Consider the following 24064-nt stretch of genomic DNA (forward strand, 5'->3'; position numbering starts at 1 on the left):
TATTTGCTCACACCAGTGGCTTCATACTGCAGAAGGAAAGCAACATGAGGCAGACTTGTCAGCGTCATAGGTATATGTAGGAAATTAGGCTCTTCAAACTATCTCCATTGCATCCATTTAATATGATTGGAAACGTTTGTGTTGATTTGTCATTTGATTTTATGGTGTCAAATAATTACTTCAGCAAATAGAGGTTCTGAAAAGGATGAGACCAGTCCTTCTTGTATTCTTTTCATCGAGTAAGTTATTCTCTAATTTAATGTTCATCAGAGAGTACTTAGGGCACTTCCCTGTATTTGTAGACTGGAGAAGCAATATTACTGACTTAGAGGAACTCCTGACTGACTGCTTTTTTTTCAGCAAGCTCAGATAGTTCATGCATGACTGTCATTAACAGTTTGGTTAATCTTGCATGTTTTAAGCCATCTTCCAGCATTGTACTTTAGTCAAAAATCTAAGTGTACTCTTCCGGACTTGTGAATGTTTTAAACTTTGTTTTCATCCCAAGTAGGAATGAAGAGTTGAAATAACCCAATTCTGCGTTAAATGGAAAAAGCTAAAATCTTTGATACATAGATGTCAAACTATCTCATTTCTACACACTTGATTTAGAAAAAGAGTTGTCAGCACTCCTGACCTGAGATGATTTGCTTTAGTTTGGTGAGCAACACTGAAATATTTTATCTGGCAATCACTTTGCCGGTATCTGTGCTTGTCAGTGCAGCCTCCCGGGATTTGTAGTTCCTGTATTTTGTCCTCTTCTCTGTGATGCAGCTTGACTAGCTGAACAAAGCCCCCCGGTTCACTGAGTTGGGCAGCTCTCAAGTGGCACTGTGATGATTCAATTAAAGAAGGATATTGCAGTGATTGATGGCATGTGTAGTCCAGGCAAAGAGCAGCTCACATGGGAAGACAAAGGGTCTGCGGCTCCTAAAGTGTAACTCTGATGGGGTAGTTTAGCCATTCATGTAAATACACAGATTTTTTGCCTCAGTGAAACACAGCAAAATACTTTCTTACAAATTTTTGCATCCTGCAATTGCAGGCTTATTTGCTGATGGAGGTCTCAACAGAAAATTTGTAGTATAATTGGCAGTGTGTGAGACAGAGCATATGTAGTACAGTGGAGTTTCAAGAGAGGAGTACTGTTGAAAGCAAGAGCAGCTACAGGTAATTCATTATCAGTATAATATATCTATCTATTCTGTATAGTTAGCGTGTATTGGAAAACAGAAAAAATGGCTATTACCTTGTAAGGAACGTTGCAGCTTTCTCTTACCCTGCTGGTTTTGTTCAGCCCATGTTGCTTCATGTACGTCTCTGCACAGGGGGCTGGCTAAGGAAAGCCTCCTGCAACCTGCTGGCCAGCTGCACTAATGACCTCAGACTCTGTAACGTGTTTAAGTAGGGAGGGGAATAAAAATGTCTAGGGAAACTTGTTGCGTAGTGTAAGAAATTATTACATATTGTAACTTTTTGTACTTCGTTAACAAGTTTGGATGCAGTTTGTAGTTAGTTCCACTGGGTTATTCCACCCCTGAGTTTGGGTAAAATGAAGAAGAAAGATTTTAGCAAAATTAATAAAGCTGTAGTGTAGGTGGACCCCAGTACACTCAACATAAGAGCAATCCCCTGTTCTGAGGTATGATAACTGAGTACAAAATTATGCTTAGTTTCATTCTAGTATTCCTGGGTACACTTTTAATTTCCTGGCACTGAAATTTGTTTTAGTAACAGAAATAGAGTTGAGATATCTGTAAATGTGTAAGTAGGTCAAGGCTTCAAGCTTTTACCATGTATCTCTTGAACTTTAGTTAGTTCCAGACCATTGGTTTCTTTTTCTAGTCTTGGAATCCTTGTATCTAGTGACCATCTTTATGTGGAGTTGATTTAGACTTGCTTTTAAGAGAAGAAAAAAACTCTTGTCCTGCACTGACAAACTTTTTGAGCTTTCAGCTTTTGTTGCCTTTGAATTAATTAAAAAAACCCTACTTCTTAAGAAGCAGTGATGCTGAATTATGGTGCAAGGGGATAATTTTTGCAAGATGTGTGGATGATTAGCAATGAAATTTAAAGATCAGGGTCTTCCCAAACCACATAGCACTGAAATCTAAGGAACCATAAAAATCCTGGTCCTAGGAGTTGTATTCATTTCACCTAGCTGTAAGTAGCTAAAGGATACTAGTCCTGGTTTGTTGTCAAGACTTCCACTGTCAATAATGGAGAAAGACGGATACTTTTGGGTAGTGACTGATGATTAAAGATAGAAGAGGTGAATCGTACCCCATATGGCAGAAACCTCTTATGATCGTATCAAAGCAGAAGAGAGGCCTAATAAGCATAGTCCTTCAGCGGACTTTAGCAATACACACGACTGAGAACCATCTCCTTCACTTCCCATTTGATAACTGTTAATCTCTCTTCCCTATGGCCAGATGCTACTGACTCTGTGGGCTTGTTAGTTCTCTATGGGTTCTGCCCTGGGGTAAGTTATGCATGTCTCCATGCCTAGCTCCCAATGCGTTTGGAGCAGAGTAAGTGGTCGTTATTAGGCAATGGCTCCTGTATCCTGTGGCCTTTCTATTACAGGATATCGCTATCTTCTTTCTTTTTGCTTCATATAAGATGCGTTGTCACTGTTGTCATAGAGTTAGTCTTTGAAATAGATTTCACGGAGTCCTTACATGTCAAGATGAAGACTGAAAATTATCTTCACAAGGAGACAAGCTTTAGGTATTAATATTATAAGTTTGGTCTCAGTTGCCTATGCATCAGAAGGTTAGTCAGTTTTTGTCAGGGTTAGAATTGTCTCACTGGTAAACAAATGGCACATTTTTTGAAGTATACGTTTATTTAGAAATGCTCCTGTAGAATCCTTGCTGCACTGTGAACTTCCTTCTAGCTACACTTTCCCTGTTAATTGTGTATAATGATGACTGAAAAGCTAAAAGATGTGCTTATACAACTTCCTTTTCTCAAGCACATTGAGCTTCATTTGCAGAGCGATCAGGAGGCAGTTTGTGGGTTTGTTTTCTTTGAGTTCTTTGAGAAGGCTTAGGGCTAAAAAAGACCCCATTGCATGATCAGAGCTAGTCAGGTTTAGCGAGGTAAACACATAAGAAAAGAACTGTGAAAGCCTAATTCTGAGGTGAAGGAACTTATATTTCACTTTTGAGTGTCAGGTCAGGTGACTCAGATGCAAACAATGATACATCAGGAAGGAAAATTATTATATCAGGCAGCAGCTTGTGTTTCCCAGATCAGACTTCTTGAGCAAAATTAGATGAAGATTTTCTTTCATCATTCTAATTAAACTATTCTGCCCTTTTCATTGTCTTAGGTCATTGTTGATGAATGTCAGAGAAGTGCCTTGAGTGCTGCTTCCCAAATATAACTGAGATGTTTTTCAGTGGAAGAGATTATACATTTGCTGAATTTAAAGCAGCTAAAACAGAAATAGGGACTACGTATATTGAAAGTTAAACTGTGCACCTGCATATGTTGGATTAGATGGTTTTGAATCTTTAATTGAAACATTTTTTTTTTAAATTTACCCTTCATTTTCTTGAGTTCTTATGCTTAAGGTTTAAGATGACCACAAAACACAAGTGACCTTTTAGATTTCTGTGCAAAAAGGGACAAGACAAATAAGAATTTTGTAGTCTAACAGGTAACATACAGAATCGCAGGTCAACTGTAACTCATTAAGAGTCTGCTGTTGTGTTGTATCTTGTTTCAGAACATTCCCACTCACTTAGGCAGTAATATTTGTACACTGAATTAACCAGGCAGTTCACAACGATGCTGTCTGGAGTGTGAGCTGCCTTTTGCACAGAGGGTGTTCGCTCCTGACACGGAACAATAATCCAAGCTAGGCATGCAGGGGAAGGTGTAATTTTGCAGTGCAGACATCCTAGAGCTCACTTTGCTAATCAAAACCAGAGATTTCCCCCAGAGCTACAGTCCCTATCAGAGTTAGGTTTTATACAGTTTAGATTAAATCGTGTCCATGAAGCAAGTTTAGGAAAGCATATGTGAATGTCAGTTATCAATTTATTCCATATACCTTCAAAAGACTGATTACTGACAGCACTAGGAATGCTAGGCATTAAATGTTTGCACTCTTGTGCATTCCTGAGAAAGAGGTAACTGCTTATCACTACCTGTAATATTATGTTCCAGGATTGTGTCCTACATTTGTAGTAATCCTTATTATAATGCAAAGGTACATTTATCATGTTGTCTTATGTATGGATTGTCTTCTAAACTTTGTCCCAGTGTAACATATATTATTATTCACTCTGCAGTTCTAGCAATGTTCTTATAAGCTTACACTGCTTGTGTGGAATTTATCATCAAATTTACTTCTGTTCATTTCCATAGAAGACCATGCACCTATGGTTATAATTTACTTTATTGTTTAAAGCAAAGATAGTCACTTGAGTTTGAGCAACTTCTTATTCACTTAAAGGCTCAATAAAACAGTTTACCAACTGAATTTAGAAGAGGTTGAAACGAGCCTTCACTTATTATATGGATAATAAATGTAGGGACAGATTCCATTTCATAGACAACAGTTTGCTTGACAATTTCTTCAGAACATTATTAATAGCCTTTTCTATTTAAATAATTAAATTCCATGTCAGATGAAAGTCAATACAAAGAACATTGGTTCTTTTCTTCTGCTACATTTGTACATTCCTTAATTCTAAGCAATAGACTTGGTCTTCCACATCTTGCTAACAATATCTACTTCTTGTGTGTACTTTCTATTTTGGACTATGCCACTGGATTTGTGTTCCTTGGGTTGTTAATGTATGATCTATAAGTACATGGATCATGTGAACCTCCAGACACTCTCTATATAAACAGGTTTTTAATGAGCAGTCAAACTAATTGCTTTTGTTTTCATTTTTTGTATGGATTTTTGTTCTTTTTCCCTATGTACACCACCGGTGACCCCAGCTCCCTTTCCTTTTCCTGGCTCTATACAACTCCCCCATTGGGCCAATTAATGCACAGCTGCAACTAATGCTGATTTGCTGTTTACTGATTTGGGTCATCTGACTTCTGTAGAACAAAGGTGTATACCAGATTTTTGTCTGTTAGTCTCTTTTCTCAACACAACCCAGCCACAAACTTTTAATGAATTCTTTCCAAACCTATTGGGGGGACAGAGGTGAGATAGAATTTTTTTTTAAGATTTGACTAATAAGATAATATAAAATGCTCTGTCACACAGAGTTTTTCACGTGGAGTATGTTGGTGGCTTAAGGAAAAAGGAAGGATAGTTGTAATTCATTTTATCACAATATCATTGAATATTTTGAGAAGTTAGATATTCAAAGAAAGAAAGACGGAAGTTATCTAATGTGTAAACTTCAATTACAAAATGTGCAAGAATGAAAACTGGCATTGTCCGCCAATGACTCTATCTAAATATTCTTTGTGTTTTCCAGTAAAAGGCCTTGCTGTTCATAGTTCACATGAAAGTGAACCTTTGGGTTGGGCATAATTTATAAAATGTACGGGCCAAATTAGCCTAAAATTGAGTTGGAAAAAATGAGCTAATGTAAAAATATAAAAAAAACACAGCAAAGTGATTTTAAACATTTTTATACCCACTCCATTACCTACAAAAAATCTTACGTTTCTGGCTCTGCTGTCTCCAGGGATGCAAAATTGCATCATGTTGTATTTTTTTCCCTCTTCTCAAAAGAAAAGAAGGGATTTTTGCTTTGATCTTAAAAGCTCTATTTTTTTTTTTAACAGCTTTTTTGAGAACTGTATCAGTCCCCTAAAAGGCTGTATGAGTCTATTTTGCTTTTATATGTGGTACGAGTAATACAATCAAAACATGAAGTTGTATATCCAGCAATGGTTTTTAACTACTTCTTGTAACTACTTTAAATCTCTTCATTCTGTGTTGGTATTTCTTTCTCAAGAGACTTTGAGCACATACATTTTTTTACTGTTGTCCATGAATAAATTACTTGCAGTTTTTTAGCCCGTTCAATAAAAATATAGAATATAAATTATAAGTTAAAAAAGAAACAGCAAGAGTGGACCTGTCATTCTGAGAGATTGATCTAGGATTTCTTGGAGAATTTATTTTAGGAAATAATTCTGGATTTCTTTATTCTTTCTTTTTTTTTTTTTTTTCTCCTCTGCGTTCAGATGGAAGACGTCATAGCCCGCATGCAAGATGAGAAAAATGGGATTCCTATTCGTACAGTCAAAAGTTTTCTTTCCAAGATCCCCAGTGTCTTTTCTGGTAAGAGTCAAAGTGAATTTCATACTATTTAAAGTTTCCACTCTACCTTAGGTAAGGGGATGCTCCAATGGAAAACACTTTTAACTGAGTGCTATGGGGAATTCACAGTCATCTGGTCTGGAGGAGACATTGACTATCCTTTGAATACTTTAATTATAGAAATTTTTTTATGTTTCTCTCACGTTGGACTGGGCTTAACACAGAGATGTTTTTGTCCTGTAAATTAAGTGAAGGGAATACTTAATTTACTACAAAAAGTCAATTATCTGAAGATGGCAGTATTTTTATTGCAGAGTTTCTGCATTTCAGATCTGGCTTTTAGCCTGTTTTCATGGCAAGTATGAGTTTAGTGTGTAGGCCAGTACGTGAAGAAAAGAACTGCCATAGCAGCAGCACAAAAGGAAAATCATCACTGCACTCTGCAACTGATACTGAATTGTGGCTGTAGACATTTATTACAACATTTATGATCTGCTTTTGTAGCTGGCTGCCTGTGCCCGAGAAGCTAAGACCGAGATGTCTGTGGTGATTTGCAAGACAGCTGTAAACTTTATAGCTAATTCAAGTCAGTATTGTCATATGCACAAAAATATGTCCATTTATTAATTAACTAGTATAATATATTTATTCATTTATTTACATACTTTTATATCAATTTATGCATTTATATATGTGGATATGTATCTTTTTGTGCTACCAATGAGCATGGAGTTCCTTTGAAATAGATGCCATTGTTGAACCTACTTTTTCCATACTCCGGTAACAGTCGCAATTTTTGTAATGGAAAAGGTAATCTTTACATAGAAGGTATTTACAGAAGTTTGTACTGTCCAGAACAGCAGAAAGAATTCTACACTTTAGTTTTCAACATTTGGAATGTTTTTGCTAGTGAATAATTCTGGCACAAAGAAGGAAAGAGTCTTAAGAGTGAACAAAATGTCTTCATGATTTTAGAAACTACTTGTACAAAAACTAGCCTCTGAAGAATAGACCTTTATTTCCCATAAGTTAGTACAGAATGGCATCCTATTAAATGATCCGTATTAATCGTTATTCTCTGGCTTACTTTGTGTGCTATGGATTTCAAATTAGACAGACTATGGTTATTTGTATAGCAGGAGACGTTATTTACCAAAATGTTTGTTTTTTTTACTGGAATATACATCATACTTTTTAAAATTGTGTTAGAATATATATACAGTAGTACATAGCAGGGGAAAGAAAAACATAAGAGAGTTAATTTTTTTCCCTTTGCAGATTTTCTCCCTCAAATACCAGGACAGTAATTTTTGCTATACATGACTAAAAAACCCACCAGAACAGCACAACTGTCATTTTAGTTCAATTAATCTACTTTCCTGTCAGTTCTCTATCCTGGATGAAATCTGAACTCTTCAAACCTTTGAGTTGAGAGTAGCGAGTTTCCTTTAATGTGCTAAGAGTTTCTGTATATGTAGCAAACACATCTCAGCTTGAACGCAAAACTATTGATTGCTAGGAAGCATGGGAATATTGTTATCTAAGGATCATGATGATAATCATGAAAGTGTATATAATAACAGCTTATAGTACTGTTATTACCCACAGAAGCATCCATATGAAAATGATCAAATCAAGAGCAGATGCTCTCCAGCTAAAAAATACAAATATATGTCTATATGCTTATATATATATATATATCTGTGTGTCTGTGCATAAAAGCGTGTATTATACCCAGCCATCTGTCCAGAATTATGTCCCATAAAGACTGGAACTTTACAATTGTTTGTTTGTGGGGAGAAGCAAAATGGGTAGGTCTACCACAGTTGTTATGTTCCTGCAAGCACTTAGAAAAGACCTGTGGGAGTCCTTTAAACAACCTGTAAAAATTAAAGCTGTCCATAAATTGTCTGTAGCAATAGTCTTATGGGCTACCATTTTAATTATGTTGTTATAAAAGCAAGAGAGGTATTTTTATTTTTGTTTACTTTTATTTCATAGTATTGCTTCTAAAAACAGCAAGTGAAAAACGAGTTGAAAGAGCAGTCACTTTTTAATGTAGAATTACTGACAATATCTATTTAAGAATGACTACATTAGCAAAATCAGCCTGGGGAATGGTATCTGAAATTAACCTTTTAATAGAATGTTGTGATTCTAATAAAGAGGATGATGTGAGTATATTATCTCATTTACTGAGTCATTCCTTAAATGTTTTTACAAGTAAAATATCCACACAGAGAAACATTTCAAATACGGATGATTCTCTATAGGCTGTACACATTGTTGCGCTTCAGAAAAGCACAAAGAAAAATAATGCTAAGTTAAAGATTATTTCACCTCGAGAAATTTTGAAAAAATTATGAATTATATTGCTTTATATTTCATATATTCATAGAGAGCAAATAAGTTGCTTCATGTTGATATTTGTACATTTGTTTTTGTGAGCAAGCTGCTTGAATTCAAACACACCATTTTTGTTCACTTTCTTTCTTGAAATCTTTCAAAACTAAATCATTTAGTTGTCTTTACCTGATTAAAATATACTTGAAATGAGTTTGCAAGCTATTTGATGAAAAAGAATACAAACCCATAGATGTGTGTGCTAATTACTATTCATATCTGATACACATTTAGGAGTGTATCAGATTGACTTTATGCAGCAAATTTATATATGGTGTAAATTCACTAGAGATGGTGAATTGCAGACTAATTTGGATAAAAACATTCCAGTCACCTACAAGCAGGAGGTGAAATGGATTGTGAAAAAACCCGAATCCTTGACTGAGCTCCAATATATCGTGTATGCCAAGATAAAAATCTCTGAAAACAAGGGGGTAAAAACAAAGCCTATCCTGGTTCTATACCTCATTCCTTAGTGCCGAGAGATTTTTCCTAGCTGTTTAGCATTAATGATGTTAATGATACTCATTTTGAGTTCTTTCGGTAAAGGACTCTATATAAAATTATACCTCTTTTTATGCAAATAACTATGGTGAACAACTTAGTGTATTACAAAGTCTTTAACAGAAATGATGGGTCTTATTATACATAGAAATAAACAATTATTGGAGAGGGAAAAATGAATCCTTTTCTAATTCCAAATGGGATTCAGCCAAGAATAAGTGGAAGTACAGCATTGGAAGCTGACTACTCTGACTTTTACTTGTGCTGCCTGCAGACCTGCAATGTACTGTGCTCATCAGTGAACATCTGTGGTGTATTTTAGTATGTCGTGACAAGCAAGAATAAACGCCCCAGAATTATTCTGTACTGTAGCTTGTTGGGTCTGATGAGCTAATGGTTTCATTGCACTCAAAGCTTTTTTTACACCAAGATCTGCATCATTCATTGTTGCAGAACAGATATTTACAGTCTCCGTGCCCAGCTTTTTTTTTTTTTTTTAATTTGAGTCAAATAACTACTACATGTGGCTTTTTCAGCATAATTCTATACTGACTCATCCTGACACTAGCTCACTGCCTTCTGGGGCCATTGTAGCAGTATACTGTATGCCTATTACGATTTCAGCCAAAAATTTTTTTTGTAAAAGACCCTAGCCTTTACAGAGTCTTACTGAATTATCTCATCCAGCTAGTGCTTGTGAGGGTAAGTACAATTAGGTCTTTGAACAGAGAGAACGTACAATGTGCTGTAGCAGATGGTCTTTGTAGTGATGGTTCACCTCAAGCTGAGTCATCCACAATGTTACTTGCAAGTAGGCTCAGACTGGATGCAACAAATAGATGAATTTGCATGGATAGCTTTGCAGAAAACAGACTAATATACCTATGTACCCTAGTACACTAATGGCTGAAACCAGATTAGCTAGATTGTATTTTAGATCCTACACTGGTCACAGTTAATGGAAATTCTGCTGGAAATTGTAGTATTGCTTTAGGTCTTGACTGCTTAAGCGTATAAGCAACGGTATGGTGTAAACCATCGTTGTTCAAGTAATAGCTTCCTGTCTTCCAGAATGGAATAATCTATTTTTATTATGAACAATATAGTCTGCTTATGCCCATTCACATTATAATCTTGAGTGTGAAAATCACACCAGAGGTTGTGTTTTAAAAATTGCTTTGTTCTAAAAGTGTATCCTCTAGCAGAGCCTGAACTATCTGAACTGAATTGATTATACGTCAGGTGAACTGGAAGTTTCTTTAAGGAGGGATTGAGTCAGTTTTCTCAGTAGCTTTAAGTGGTTACACCTCTAGGGATCTAAAGCTGGGCTTGAAGATGACACTGAAGTAGTTTCCTATGAGGTTCTTGAGAAATTTGACTGTTCAATGCCAAAATTTTAGTTATCCCTGTCTATGGATCTAAGTCACTTTCTGTGATTAATGCTGATGACCACAGTCATGGGCACTCAGTTTTCAGAAGGCACATGTTTAAAACAGTGGTTGATGACTGACTAGACTGCAGTAATGCAGGACCCCCTGTATGCCTGCAGCATAGTCATAATAATGTTATTCATCAGATATATATTGTGGCTTTGATTTGAAACTTTAAAGGCTCCAAGGAAAAAAATAGGCAGGAGAGTTTGCTCTTTCTATGTGATTATGCATTTTGATGAACAAAAAAAGGGCTTGCTGTTGTTGTCTCCATGGTTTTAAAATGTTTTGGAGGAGGGAAGAAGATAGTTTATATAGACGTCTTGCCAGTCAACAATAATAATTGCATGAAGGTTGTCATGTGCATTCTTTACTAACACTGATTAGAGCATTAGGAATAAAAAGAAGGCAATTTGCCTGGAACATGGTTCACCATTAGGCCTGGAAATGGATAAAAAAACTTGCTTGAAATGATGAATGTCGGGAGTCTGATATATGAATCATAGGGATTAGAACGAGCTCTAAAATATCATTTTTATTTTTACTAAGGAGAGACAGCAAGTAAATGCCAAAGTTTTGCTGTTCACTTTCAAGCAGAAAGATGCATTCAGATTTTACAGATAAAGCACTGCGATAGTCAAGGGTTTGTTCTGGGGGTCTTTGTGGGGTGGGCGAGTGGATTGGTCAGTATTAGTACTGAAAGCTTCATAAGCCAATCATAACGTGGATATTTCATTAAGACAGATGTAGTGATATAGTGGTGTCTTATGGTCATTATGGAATATCAGTGTGATGCTTTATAGGACTTTAAAGTGTATAATACTTGGATGTGCTTGATGATGAATAAAATCTGTGGAGAAAGTGCCAGATGAGTGGTGTGTAAGTGTGAATGAGGGACACTGTTTAGCGTTTTTATTGAAGGAGCAGGAGAACTATGAGAAATGTAAGTTCAATTAAAGAATACACGCAGAGGCAGAATAAAAAGTATTCAAGGAAAGCATGTTCATGCTAGTTGTTACTGGCTGTTTCTGATGCATGGCTCAATAATTTTGGAAAGTAGTCACAGCTTGAACCAACAAAAATAGGAGAAGGAGATCAGTAGAAAGGTGGTTTTTTAACATCTCCTTCTGAGTTAAAAAGAAAGTGAAAAGATTCATTTACCTTTCCCAGGAAAATATAATCCATGTGAAGTCTTTAGTTTTTCCTCATTCCTAGATGTGAAGCTGATATTGTGCCTTTTCCATATAGACATTGCATTTTCCCATTTTTTAGAAAGATTACTGCCATCATATGCCATTTTTATTCATCGTTTTTCCTGATCTCAGAAAATGCTTATTTATCTTCTATTGGGAAATTGTTAAGATAATGAGACGTTGCACTTTGATTAGCAAATGTATTCATATAATCCTTGATTACCAGTCTTTATTTAAGCACTAGTAGTAGTATGCTTGGTAAAAATAGAGAATTTATGTGTTTAAACATAAAAAAATCCTGCTGAAAAGCAGACCTGCAGTCTCAGTAGCCTGGTCAGATGTAGGGAGAGACCCCAGAGGAAAGCCGTGTCATAGTAGCTCATCTCACCCACAAATCACAGGTGGGTGAGCCCAAGGAATGAGTCACAGGAGCTACCTGCAACAACAGTATTGCTTGTTATGTAGAGGCAGGCAGGCAGCAAAAAATAAAGAGTGGTACAGTGGGAACTGGATGACTCAGGGGACTAATAACAAGAAAGGGAGCATTTCGTCTGTCATTAGTTTTGATCTTTCCCAGCTGAGTAATGAGTTGTTATCATCTGATGACTTTTCAGTGCTGCATGTGAAATGAGTTGATAGGTTTATCCACTTCAGTACTGGAGATTACCTACCTGAAATACAAGATAAAAGAGAAAGCTTACTACTTGAATTGACAGAAAAAAACACAAAAGCATAACACCTCAATCATCTGGTACCTTTGAAGCAAAGTAATGTTGCATTATAGGTAAATACAAGGATTTTGGAATTTCCATTTTTGATACCTTTTCCAGAATAAATTAACCATGTGGGAGAAGCTAGGATTCCCATCTCCCAAGTCCCTAATTTTATGGACTGTTTTTTTAATCCCTTCAGTGTCTCCAGTGCTGGGTTGATGACAGGTTCCTACTGTCTTGTTCTCTACATTCCTTCATCTCCCTTGTCTTGCATTCTCCTACAGGTATAATTTAATAGTAGAATCATTGCAGGTTTCTTTATGCCAAATCAGCCTCTTGTTATTTGCAAACAGAGCCTTCAGTGTTAAAACTGCAAGCTCGCTGCCTTGATGAGGTTCCAGTCTTAGTAAAATGCTTTAATGAAAAGAGATCTCTCTCAGTACATGAAGGACAGAAGCTGGCTCATTCCCTCTCCTGTGCCTGTTCAGAAGGGCAAATATGAGCCAGGGAGTTGCCATCTTTACAGTTTCACTTTTCAAAGCAGAGCTTTTGAGAATAAAAAGTTAATAATCCTCTATCCCCAAATGAATAGTTGGTTTGAAGTTAAAATGCCAGTCTCTCTCGTGTGTTGTTTCCATTCATCACTTTGTCAGAGTAACTGATTTGCATTCAAATGTTCATGGTCTTTTGGGAGTGGATATTTTTAAGGAGAAGGCTGGTTCTCTTATTTATTGATATCATGTTCATGACTTTTTAGAGTCATGAGTAGAAGAGATCGACTAAGTGGCGCCATAAGATTGGACATACAGTCATTTCAAAGTAGTGAGATAATTAACTGATTAATGAGTGGTGCTTTGTATGCTTTACCATTTCAGAAAACCAAAGTGGATATTTGAGTGCTGTCTGCACACCTTCACCTCCTGTTTCTGTTTGTTTGCGTGTCCGTCTTGGCTGCATCACTGGGATTGTAACTATGGCCAGAGAAGGGTGCTCTTAAGCTGCTTAAAACTCGACAGAACTTTTGTATTTTATGGAAAATCAGCTTAGTGACAACATTGCAGTTGTGAAGCTCAGAATGGCCGTGTGGCAAGCTGTGGTGTGCTGGGATCAAATAAGAGCTGAATGCTCTTATTCACTGGAAATGAAAAGTGAATGAAAGAAATGAAGAACTGTTTCCAATAACTAATGCTCCAAGATGATTATGCTCTCCATTTTCATTTTAAGGCATATGTTAATATCAGACCTTTAATAAATCACTGTTAGAATTAAAAGCTTTTCAGAATGTGAAAGTATTTTCATTGGTTATTTTAAACAGAACAACAAATTCTCATTTAAAAGTTATTGCTTCCTCCTCACCAAACAACAACAAAAAATTGTATTCATATGTTTACCTTTCAATTCAGTGGTGTTTGCCATTGGGAGCATCAGTAAAAAGAAGAAAATTCAGTGAAGAAAGTCTAAGGCAGTTTTGCAAAATTATTCTAGGAAACTGAAATATACTGCAAACCCATTGAAAAGTCTTTTAAAGTAATCTGTGTGCAAACCAGTCATCATAAATGTCAGTTCCCTTAAAATCAGTGGACATGAAAAGCTGATTTTCACAGACATTTGCAAAAGAAATAGGTCTAGAAGTCATGCATTGATGGGTAAAAAATCTTAATAATTGTTCTCTGGTTGTGAGATGGGAGATTGCTGGGAACATTCTTCTTATTTGTTGTTTGTCCACATGAAGTGCACAGTTTGAATTAGATGATCCCCTGTTTCCCAAATGCTGTGTAAGGCCTTACAGCTCAGCATGTTTCCAGAGAAATAGCTCTGGGGCTTGTTGATCATAGATACAAATTTGTTCCTAACTTTTCGTACTATGTTGTTTTGTCATGAAAATACTTCTCTCCCTTTCCAACACTTTCTTCTTCCTAGCCTCCTCACGTGTAAGATTTTGCCAGTGTTTTTAGTGGAACGGGTTGTACCTTTGAAGTGTGAGTAGTTGTAAGAATAGTAGGGAAAACCTACTGCCTTCACTATGGCCAAAAATTCACCTAGTTTGCCACCCTTGACACCCAGTCTCTGGACACTGGACATGTAACATTCATGGAAAATGTGGGGTGAAAAGGGAGCCCTGAATCAGCCTCACATTAACCTGAAATTAGCAGGAATTCTGCAATCTATCACAGCTTCACTTTAGGTAGTTTGCCAATTTTTCCTGGCATAACATGAGTTAATAATTGTGTTTTATTATGCTGGTTTTATATCAGCAACAATGAGTAGTACTTACAGAAAACAGAGAAAATAACCCCCTCCAACACACACACACAAACATACATAGCATGCATATTTATGCCATCTATATTTGCCCATGGAGGCAGCGCATAATATATCAGCTCAAAAAAAAAAACTTTTAAGCTGATACAAGCAGCATCTGTAGGAGTGATTAATAACATAGGTTCACTGAAATCTGTTATGTGCATAATCAAACCCTTGTAGGAAGACAAGACTAGAATATGTCTAAGGAAGAGTGACTGTACAGAAATATATTCAGGGGTTCTATGAAAATGGGTTTCCTTCATGGCTATCTCTTGGAAGTCTCTTAGAAAGAAGTACTATTGATGTTGCATAGCAATGATTAGAACTAGTGAAGTAAAGATCAGTGAGAATTTTCCAGGTACCCGTATTTTAAGTAATTGTTTTAATTAGGAAGCAGGGCAAAGTATACTACTTGACTCCATCAGTTTGTGAGTTACTTCTGTGACAACAAAGCCATTTGTTTAAATCACATTGGAATTTTTTCACAGAGCATTTTGAGGTATACAGAAGAGAAGTGTTTTCTGAGAAGAAAGAGTCGCTACTGTGTTTGCTGTCACTAATTTCTGAGACAGGAGGGAAATTTGCTGCTTGTGTTAAGAATGAGGGGAGGAAGTGCATAGCTGAAGACAAATGAAGTCCCAGCATGAAGTCCTTGTTGAGTGTTAGGAGTGGTCTTACCACAGTGCGAAATCTGTTTCATGATACGCTTGATAAATAGTCTCCGGAAACGATCTCAGAAATTAACATCCACTTAAAGACAAAAAGAAAAGAAACTCAATCTGGTTCCTCTAAGGTTAGAACCCTTGAGTCCGAAAAGTATCCATTGTCTTGCCAAAAGTCAAAACTTTGCAGTAGTACCTAGGATTTGTAAGTGTGATTTTGTATGAGCATAATGTAATCCTAAAGCTGGGAATATATGTTAGTAGGTTTGGATCTTGAATATATGGTTAATTAGAATGGAACAGAATAGTTACAAAGAATATCTGTGCATGACGCTGTAGTTAGGCAGGTGCTGTAATTGTTTTATAAATAGAGACAATAGATATTAATACAATTACATTGTGGAGTACATGTTGAAAAATATCAAACTTTTTAATTTATGTGGCATTGTACACTGTTGTCTGGTGACATGTTTTTGTTTGATTGGTGATTACTTATTATATGTCTATAGGAAGCAACGTAGACCTGTGATAAGTATTGCTGGTACAGATACAAATAATATATTATTTAGAGGTATCCTGCTAGGTGTAATACAGTGTAAACGTATACATTTGCTTTTCTTTTTAAGATGGTACAAATGCATCTAGGATAGTAGTCCCCTATTCCTCTTAAATGATATCTAACATTGACTCATTTTGTGACTTTTCAAGCAATGTAATTTCTTTCTGCTTCAGTTTTACCATTTTAGTACATGAAATTGTATCTTATTGTCTTTAAATCTACTGTTTTAAAGTGATTTGAAATATTTAAATGAACTGCATGCAAAGAGAAAGTGGTGCTGTATTTGCAGATTTCAATCTGCCATTTTTACAGCCAGATAAATATAGTTGGCCAGCAGTTAAAATAATCGAACTAATCAAAATCATTCCCTGGAGAACATGCCCCTTAAGCAAGAAATCAAGTTAGCAGCATTTACAAGATGACTTGTGATTTAGCTCCTAATTCTGCTGGTTCCAGGTATGAGGAAAAAGACTTTGTCATTGCAGTTGCATCAGAAGACTGCAGACTTGTCTTTGCAAAAGGACAGCAAGGAATAAAGTCTAACAATTGTAAATGTTTGTATTTCAGTTGCTGCTGAAGTTATCCACAGACTAGTTTTGCATGGTGCTATTATCAAACAGTATACGTACACTTTATAATAACAAATGTCACCATAACATCAGGATTTTCTGTGTTAGTGGGATGTTGTTTGATGACCCCCACCTCACTGCAAGTAAGCTGCACTCAGTCTAGCTGTGCTTTACTAGGAGCTAGCGTGCATCTGGATTGTCTGGAACTTTTTTCTTGAGCAGTTGCCTGGTATGGGCCTGTCTGGGTGTTTGTTTCAGTTTGGACGTGTTTATTGAAGTGATTGATCATGACACAGACTGAGCAGTCCATTTTATCTGTGTAGTGTATCTCCATGCATGAAATTTCTATTTGTCAAGGATGCTGGGTATTTGTGATGGTAAGAGAAGCAGAATAGTAAGATCTGAGTTTTCATTTCTTGGTTGTTACTGCATGTTGGGAGCTAGCTCTCTGAAAAACAACAAAGAAGTTATTAAGGATTCTTGCTTTTTCTAGAGCTGGCAAGACATCCCATGCCACAAGAATTTGAAATACTAAAAACATTTTCCTCCTGACTTAGGACAAGAAGCTAAATTCTCAGCTTTCTATGAACCAAAACTGTCAGGTTTTAATTTAAAAAAAAAAATAAATTCCAGAGCAGAATGAAAAATGGAAAGTTTCTTTTTGGAAAACATTGAAAATGTGACACTTAAGACTTTTAAAAAATTTTAGCTGCAACAAACAGGTTTTCCAAAAAGCCCACCACTTTGACATTGAAAAAGTCCTGAAGAAGTTACATTATTTCCTACCAGCTGTGTTCCTGACAGAAAGTAAGATACATTAAATTAGAAAGTTACCCACACAGGAAGTAAAGGTAGTTCCATGCAGCTTACTGTGATTGGCAATCTATCGCTATGCAAATAAATGGACCATAGATACTAATTCATTTTCACAAATTATCAAAATAATTTTAAATGGAATAATAGAATCAAGAACAATTTGTTAAAGGAAATGAGAGTGCTCAAATGTGTGATGAGTGTTGCTTACACTGCCTCACGCATTTGGCAGAGCCTGTTATAGGATGCTCCTGAGCTTCACAATAAAGGTCAGAAATTGAGTTTATTGTTTAAAAATCTGCTTCTAGTCTTTGCAGTTCGAGAGTGAGCCTTGATATTACAAAACAAGCATGTAAACCAGCAGGAATTACTCTGTTTTCCATGATCCCAGCCCCACAGACTCAGCAGTCCCTGGGGCCAGAGGATGTTGGCAGCTTTGAAGGCGCAAAGCCCAGTGTTCCTGCCGTGCACCTTGCCATTTTGCTTCCCACACAGCATCCGTCTCTTTTTGCCATAGGGATGGAAGATCTCGGTGGGGATGCTGTTGGTTTACTTATTTACCCTGTTAGGGACTATCACTGGAGTACATGCTGCTTCCCTGTGCTGCTCCACATAGCAAGGGTGTAGACCGCAGTAGGAAATGGGCAGAGCTGTTGCAGCAGGTGCCGGGAAGTCAGAAGGTGCAGCCTGGTGAGTTTGGTGTCTGAGGAACAGAGCAGAAACCCAGGACTCTTCAGGAATCTAGGTAGATTGCACAAAGAAATTACAAGGTCCTCCCTTATTGGCAGGAAGGAGGACATAGACATTGCCAAGACTTGAGTAGTGGAGTCAAACTAATTGGAAAGCACTGAGAATATTAAAAAAAAAAAAAAGGAAAAGGAAATTATTATTAACCTCCCTCCCCATACACACATTTTGTAGGATCATATTTTTTATTGTAAGGCCTGGTAGTGCTTGAGTGTAGGAGCAGGCAAGTGGGACTGATGGGTATTTGATGAGTGTTTCACTGTTTGAATAATGTAATGTCTATGAAGGGTTTGAGTTGTTGCTGAGAATTTGGTTCCATTGTATCATATGGAAAACAGCAGACATGGCGTATTTGCAGTAGACAATTCAACCACCTCAGCCCTTCCTGAAATATTTACCTTTTGAAGGATTTTGACAAACTGCTTTGGAAATAAAAAAGCTGTTCTTAAAATAGTATGTATATATTTTTTACAGACCTGCAGAGGGGTCTGTAAGCTTTTGTACTACAACAGCTGTATATGTAGTTTTGATACACAAACACCAGCAAGGTATATGCATTTCAGGTATTTCAATAGACCCGTTTGGATCTCAATTTAGCCATCAATGCATGCAAATATTCCTTTTATGCATTAAATTGTTGCAAATTGCATGGGAGTTAGCCATTTAAAACTGCTGCACAGCTTTCTAACATGGGTTCTGAATATGTAACAGGCTTGTGGAAAATATTGAGAAGGTGGTCAACGATTAGGCTGTATTTTTCTTTCTCTTCAGAGCCAAATATCAAACTAGTATGTGCATGTGGGGGTCTTGTGGATATCAGCACCCCATGTGCTTGTCTAATGGCAGAATTTTTGCACTTCAAGCTTTTATAATCAACTGTGAGATAGCTAAAATGTGGAAGTACTTTATAGACCTATAGATCTCTGTAGACTCTTTACCTTTTTGTCAAGACTATCTTCTTGTAAGTTTTGGACTTATTATGGAAGGAAAGGCTTATAGATCTGAAACAAAATAAGTATATAGTGAAATGCCCAGTTGTTGCCTGAACTACTTTATTCTACTTTGAATAGAGAAAAGGCACTGGGCCAAAACTGCCTGTTAATGGTTTGTTTACATAAATTCCACCTTCTGCTTTTCTTCCCACCCTTTTATCCTCTCCTGATTTTTCTAATTGCTTTCACCAGTAGTCATTTCATGTTGAATTCTCCTTGCTTCATACCCTTCAGAGAAAAAAAACTTCTTTGTTCTCTATTCACTTGTTTTCTGAGGAGTAGTATTTTTGTGTTCCTACTATCTGAATTCTAGAAGTGGGTGTTTTTAAACAATCTTATCAAGTCCTTTCATACTTATAAAGGCATCTATTCAATAGAACAAATCAGAATTCTGTCTTAATGAAAGGTGGAGGTGGAGTGACTCATCTCTTTTGTTTTTGTGCCTGGGGTCAAATACAGTTTTACAGAAATACTTAGGCCTTGCATGTTACCTACATCTTTTCAGACTGTTGATATATCATCTAAAAAATTTATCATGAGTTCTAAAATTACAAGCCACAAACACATAGTTACAATGGTCAGCATTTGCAGATGGACCCCAGCTGCTCTGCTTGTGCTATGGGTTGGTTGCTCTGGACTGGAAGTAGATAGAAAATATGGTTGTGTTACAAAGAACATCATGTTCAAGCAGGATTTAGGAGGCTGATCTTGATTTTGTGTCATGCTTACATGGAAGCTTCTGGCGGGCATGATGTCCCCAAACTTTGGACCATTTAAAGGCCAGTAATTGAGTCTATTTTTCCAGAAAATTCATGGAAAATTGGTCAGAGGAGCAAGTCACTCTTCTAGGACAGTTGCTGAAAGTTAATAGGAGAATGCAGCTTGTCTCACTTTTTTTCTCTAGGTCTTAAAAATACATTTCTTCATGTTTAAAAAGAAAAAAAAAACCCAACAAGTGGGATGTCCATCTTTCTCTGTGTTTTGGTCATAGCTCTTTTCTCCTTTGGGCAGCCATGCAAGGCACAGGGAACACAGCTTCAGCAAGCAGTGGTATGCTGTTGAACTACTGAGTGGGTACCATTCGGCAGTAGTTGTCCCGAGCTCTGTCAGACCAGCTCGAGTGTAATGTGTGCATGAGTTGGATGGTCTAATACATTGTTTAATTTCATGTGATGTAGCTGAGATTTAGGTTGCTTATAAATTACCTCTGCAATGGGTTAAATGAGTTCTGTAAATTAGTCTTAATTAGCAAAACTGTCCTCCTTTTATTCTGAGTGCCATGTTTAATCCAACTAGTCACCTAATTGGTTTTGGATTTAGTCTGATATAACTACACTTTTTTGATGATGCTTAAGCCTGTTATTTCTAATCATTAATGATGGCGTGTAAAATAGAAGTAAAATTAAAAAAAGCATCTGAAGAACTTTATACAGAGACAGCTATATTAAAATGGAATTGTATATTAGTGGAAGAAAACCTTATAGGGCAGTTGATGAGCTACGAAACACTTGCTATTGTAGCAGGTGAGAGGTATACAATTTTTAGAGGATACTAAAACTGAGAATAAAGTGAACATCAAATATCTTTTGAAAATGTATTTTAGTAGACCCAAGATAAATTGTTAGAGTAATAAATTTAAGCTAGCATGCTAACTGGAAAGTCCCAACTGAGAAACAGAGGACCACCTACATTTTAGGAAAGGGAAAGGAACTTGTGAGCTCTTAGTTACAGGGAAGAATTGCAACAGACTCCTGAACAGGAAGTGCGTTGGGAAGACGGAAGGCAAAATTAAAGCTTTTTAATGAGAGAAGGAAAAGCATTACCAGGCGCTACTAGTTTAAAGGCTGAAAACTGCTTGAAGATATTCGCTTTTTGATCAAAAGCATTACATGTTTTTGGAAACAGTATCTGTTTGGATTATTTGGGAACAGTAATTATTCATTTAGGGATCAGAAAATAGGAAAAGCCCTCCTCAAAGAACATAAATTAGTTAATGTGGAATAAGTGATGACTTCTTGTGGAAGAAGCAGAGTTTTGTGGGAAAAGTGTGTCTTATGTTCTCAGTCATGTGAGTTTTGAAGGGCTTCAATGTTCTAAATTAGGCTATTTGAATTATGGCTATCCAGGACAATGTGTTTGTCTAGACATTGTCTTTATTCTCTGTGGTAATCTTACTAGATTGTAAGAATGACCTATCTCCTTAAATTACTTTGGAAAAGAATGCAACATATGCATACTGTTATCCATTTACACTCGTACTTGTGTTTTAAAATGTAATATTCTAATTAATTTCAGCTGAAAAGTCACTGCTTGATAGCTGAAAAGTTTGAAAATGGAAATTTCCTTCCAATTTTATTTTTTTAAAGCAGATCAGAAAACAAAATAAATATTGAAGTGAGAGACTGAAATAGCAATTTATTCCTATATATAATACATCTATTTTAAATCAAATCATAATTGTTCTTCTGAGAAGTGGCCCCCAGTTTAAGGGTTTTGTGTCAAATATTCTTGATCCTTTGTTATAAAAGATGAGATAAAATCTATAATTCAGTGTTTGTGGAATGTTCTTCTGGCACACCTCTAGAGCCTGGCTATTCAGGCCACACCATCAAACTTAGACATAAATATTTACTGAGTCTCTATGCTCAGTTTATTACTAGTCAAGCCAAGATAGAAACTGTCTGTACTATCTGTACTCAAAAATGGACTCCTGATATGCAGGTAGATGTAGTGAGAGATGTAGAAGGCTAGGAATAAGAGGAGTAAATAAAATATCATGAAAATATATAATGCAAATTCATGAATGATAGTTTACGAACTTCTGTACAAGATGCCAGTTACAGATACAGGTAATGATTTGTTTTAAAAATTGAAATGTCATTTGCAGTTTAGCAAGGGAATCACTGAATTTAAATGATGGTTTGTATAATGAGCTATCCAAGCAGGACATTTAATTTACAAAAAAATGGCACACAGAAAGAAAAAGGGAGACTGCACAGATCACAAGCAAGAGTTCTTAAGTTTTGCATTAGCTCCAGTAAGCAGGCAGAATACGTAACAAAAGGAAAAATGGAATTTATTAGTTGTAATATTTGCAGTAGATGTCCTCAGTCAGCTGAAACTCTTCTCAGATCAACATATCTGTCAAATAAAAAGGAGATTATAGCCCTGTGTCTCAGATCTGATAAAGATTTGGATCAGTATTGGAAACCTTGTTGTAACTATCTTTTCTATTATTTTGGGAAGGAAAAAGTTCTTCCTGCTGACATAAATTAAAAAATAAAATATGCTTTTCATCTGTGATTAGTATTGACTTGGAAAGAAAGAGTATTGACTTGGAAAGAAAGAGTTTTAACTTGGAAAGAAAGAAGCAGAAACAGAGAAATCCTAAATAACAAATTCTGCCTTAAATCAAAAGTGCTTTTTTTTCGCTGGGCATTACTATTTCCAATACTTGATTTTTCTTCTGTGAAATGAACACTGCAATTATAGTACTAATAGAAGGAATAGATTCATTTGAAGGATTTGTATACACAAAAAATACTTAAATACCTTTTACAGGAAGAAAAACTTTAGTAAAATCCATACAGATTTAACTAGATCTTTCTTTACTCAGAATCTAAATAAATCACTGCACTAAATATATACCTCATCACTGATATATGAACTGTGTGTCTCAGCAGCTATTAAAAACAAATCTACTTTTTATGATTATGAGTAAACAGTCTGAAACTATTAATTGACTACAAATGAGACAGGACCCAGCAAGGTCAGAGAAAACCAAGAAAAAAGCCACCCACCCGTCATCGGGTCAGGCCCTGTGCTGCTGCTGTGCTCGAGGAGATGGGAGTCCTGCACCTTCTCCTGCCACTGCCAGGAGCTGGGGGCCCACAAGCAGGTACTTAGTGGAGCTGCCACCTACTGAAGTGCAGAGCTTGGGATCTCCAAACTACTCTCATCCAGCACTGCGCTGTGTGCCCTCATATCAAAGACAGGCTCCCTCCGTGGCTGTGTTAGAGGCTTTGTTAATTGTGTCTGGAATCTAACAAAATGTGGGTGCACCCACTAGGCTCTGGGGTTTTGCCTTGGGTTTCCAAAGGTGTTTTCTCTTTATCTGCAAGGTTCTTCTCTACAGTTTCCAGTTGAGGGTGTTTATTAACAGTGTCAAGCCTAGCATCAAAGGGCACAAATTGTCCTTTAATGACCATACGTAACTGCAAAATAAGCCTTTTTTTGCAAACCAGTTTCTGTATAATACAGCAGACTGAGTGTATTTAGCACTTTGAAAAATGGAAAGGATGCGGTAGGAATTAAAGTACAAGGAAAGAGTGATCAGTATTATACACATGCTATATTTTTCTCATGACCTTTATATCTGGCAGATACTTAGGGTAATATATGGTTATAACACAACAAAAACAGAGAGAAAGCCTGAAGTTAAGCTCTTTTCATTGCTCAAGTGTTCAGTTTATATTGCCCCTCACCTGCTTAAGTAACACCACAGAAAGAGAAACCCAGCAAAACAGTGCAATGACAGTAACTTTTGCACAAAGTAGAACCAAAATTTTATGGATTAGGACAGTATTTGACATCAGCATATTTTAAAAAGAGTATAGAAAATGAGGACTAGTGGGTGCAAACTAGTCAGTTCTATTTCATCAACACAGGCTCTGTTTTGAATCAAAATAAGTCAAACATTACTACTCAAAATGCTACCTTAAGAAAACAAACCCAGAAATGTACATTTTAAAAAGAGTGATACAATTAAGCAGTAAGACACAAGAAAACATGTGTTAGTGTGAGATAATATATAGCTCAAGGGCCTTGTTACCTAGGAAGCGTGCTATCATGCAATGCCAAAACCTTTGGAGACTCTTATTGTGGTTAATAAAATGGCAACCTGCATAGAGAAAAGAATAAAG

General features: G+C 36.4%; 1 protein-coding gene across 1 annotated transcript in view; it reads left to right on the plus strand.

Moving 5' to 3' along the window:
• Positions 1-24064, plus strand: part of RGS7 (regulator of G protein signaling 7) — a 262407-nt gene that overhangs the window by 137246 nt on the left and 101097 nt on the right. Inside the window, exon 5 of the mRNA XM_050893035.1 lies at positions 6178-6274. Within this exon, the coding sequence (XP_050748992.1) occupies positions 6178-6274 (97 nt within the window). The remainder of the gene's footprint in view (positions 1-6177; positions 6275-24064) is intronic.

The sequence above is a fragment of the Gymnogyps californianus genome, chromosome 3, assembly GCF_018139145.2.
Source record: "Gymnogyps californianus isolate 813 chromosome 3, ASM1813914v2, whole genome shotgun sequence".
NCBI classification, from domain to species: Eukaryota; Metazoa; Chordata; class Aves; order Accipitriformes; family Cathartidae; genus Gymnogyps; species Gymnogyps californianus.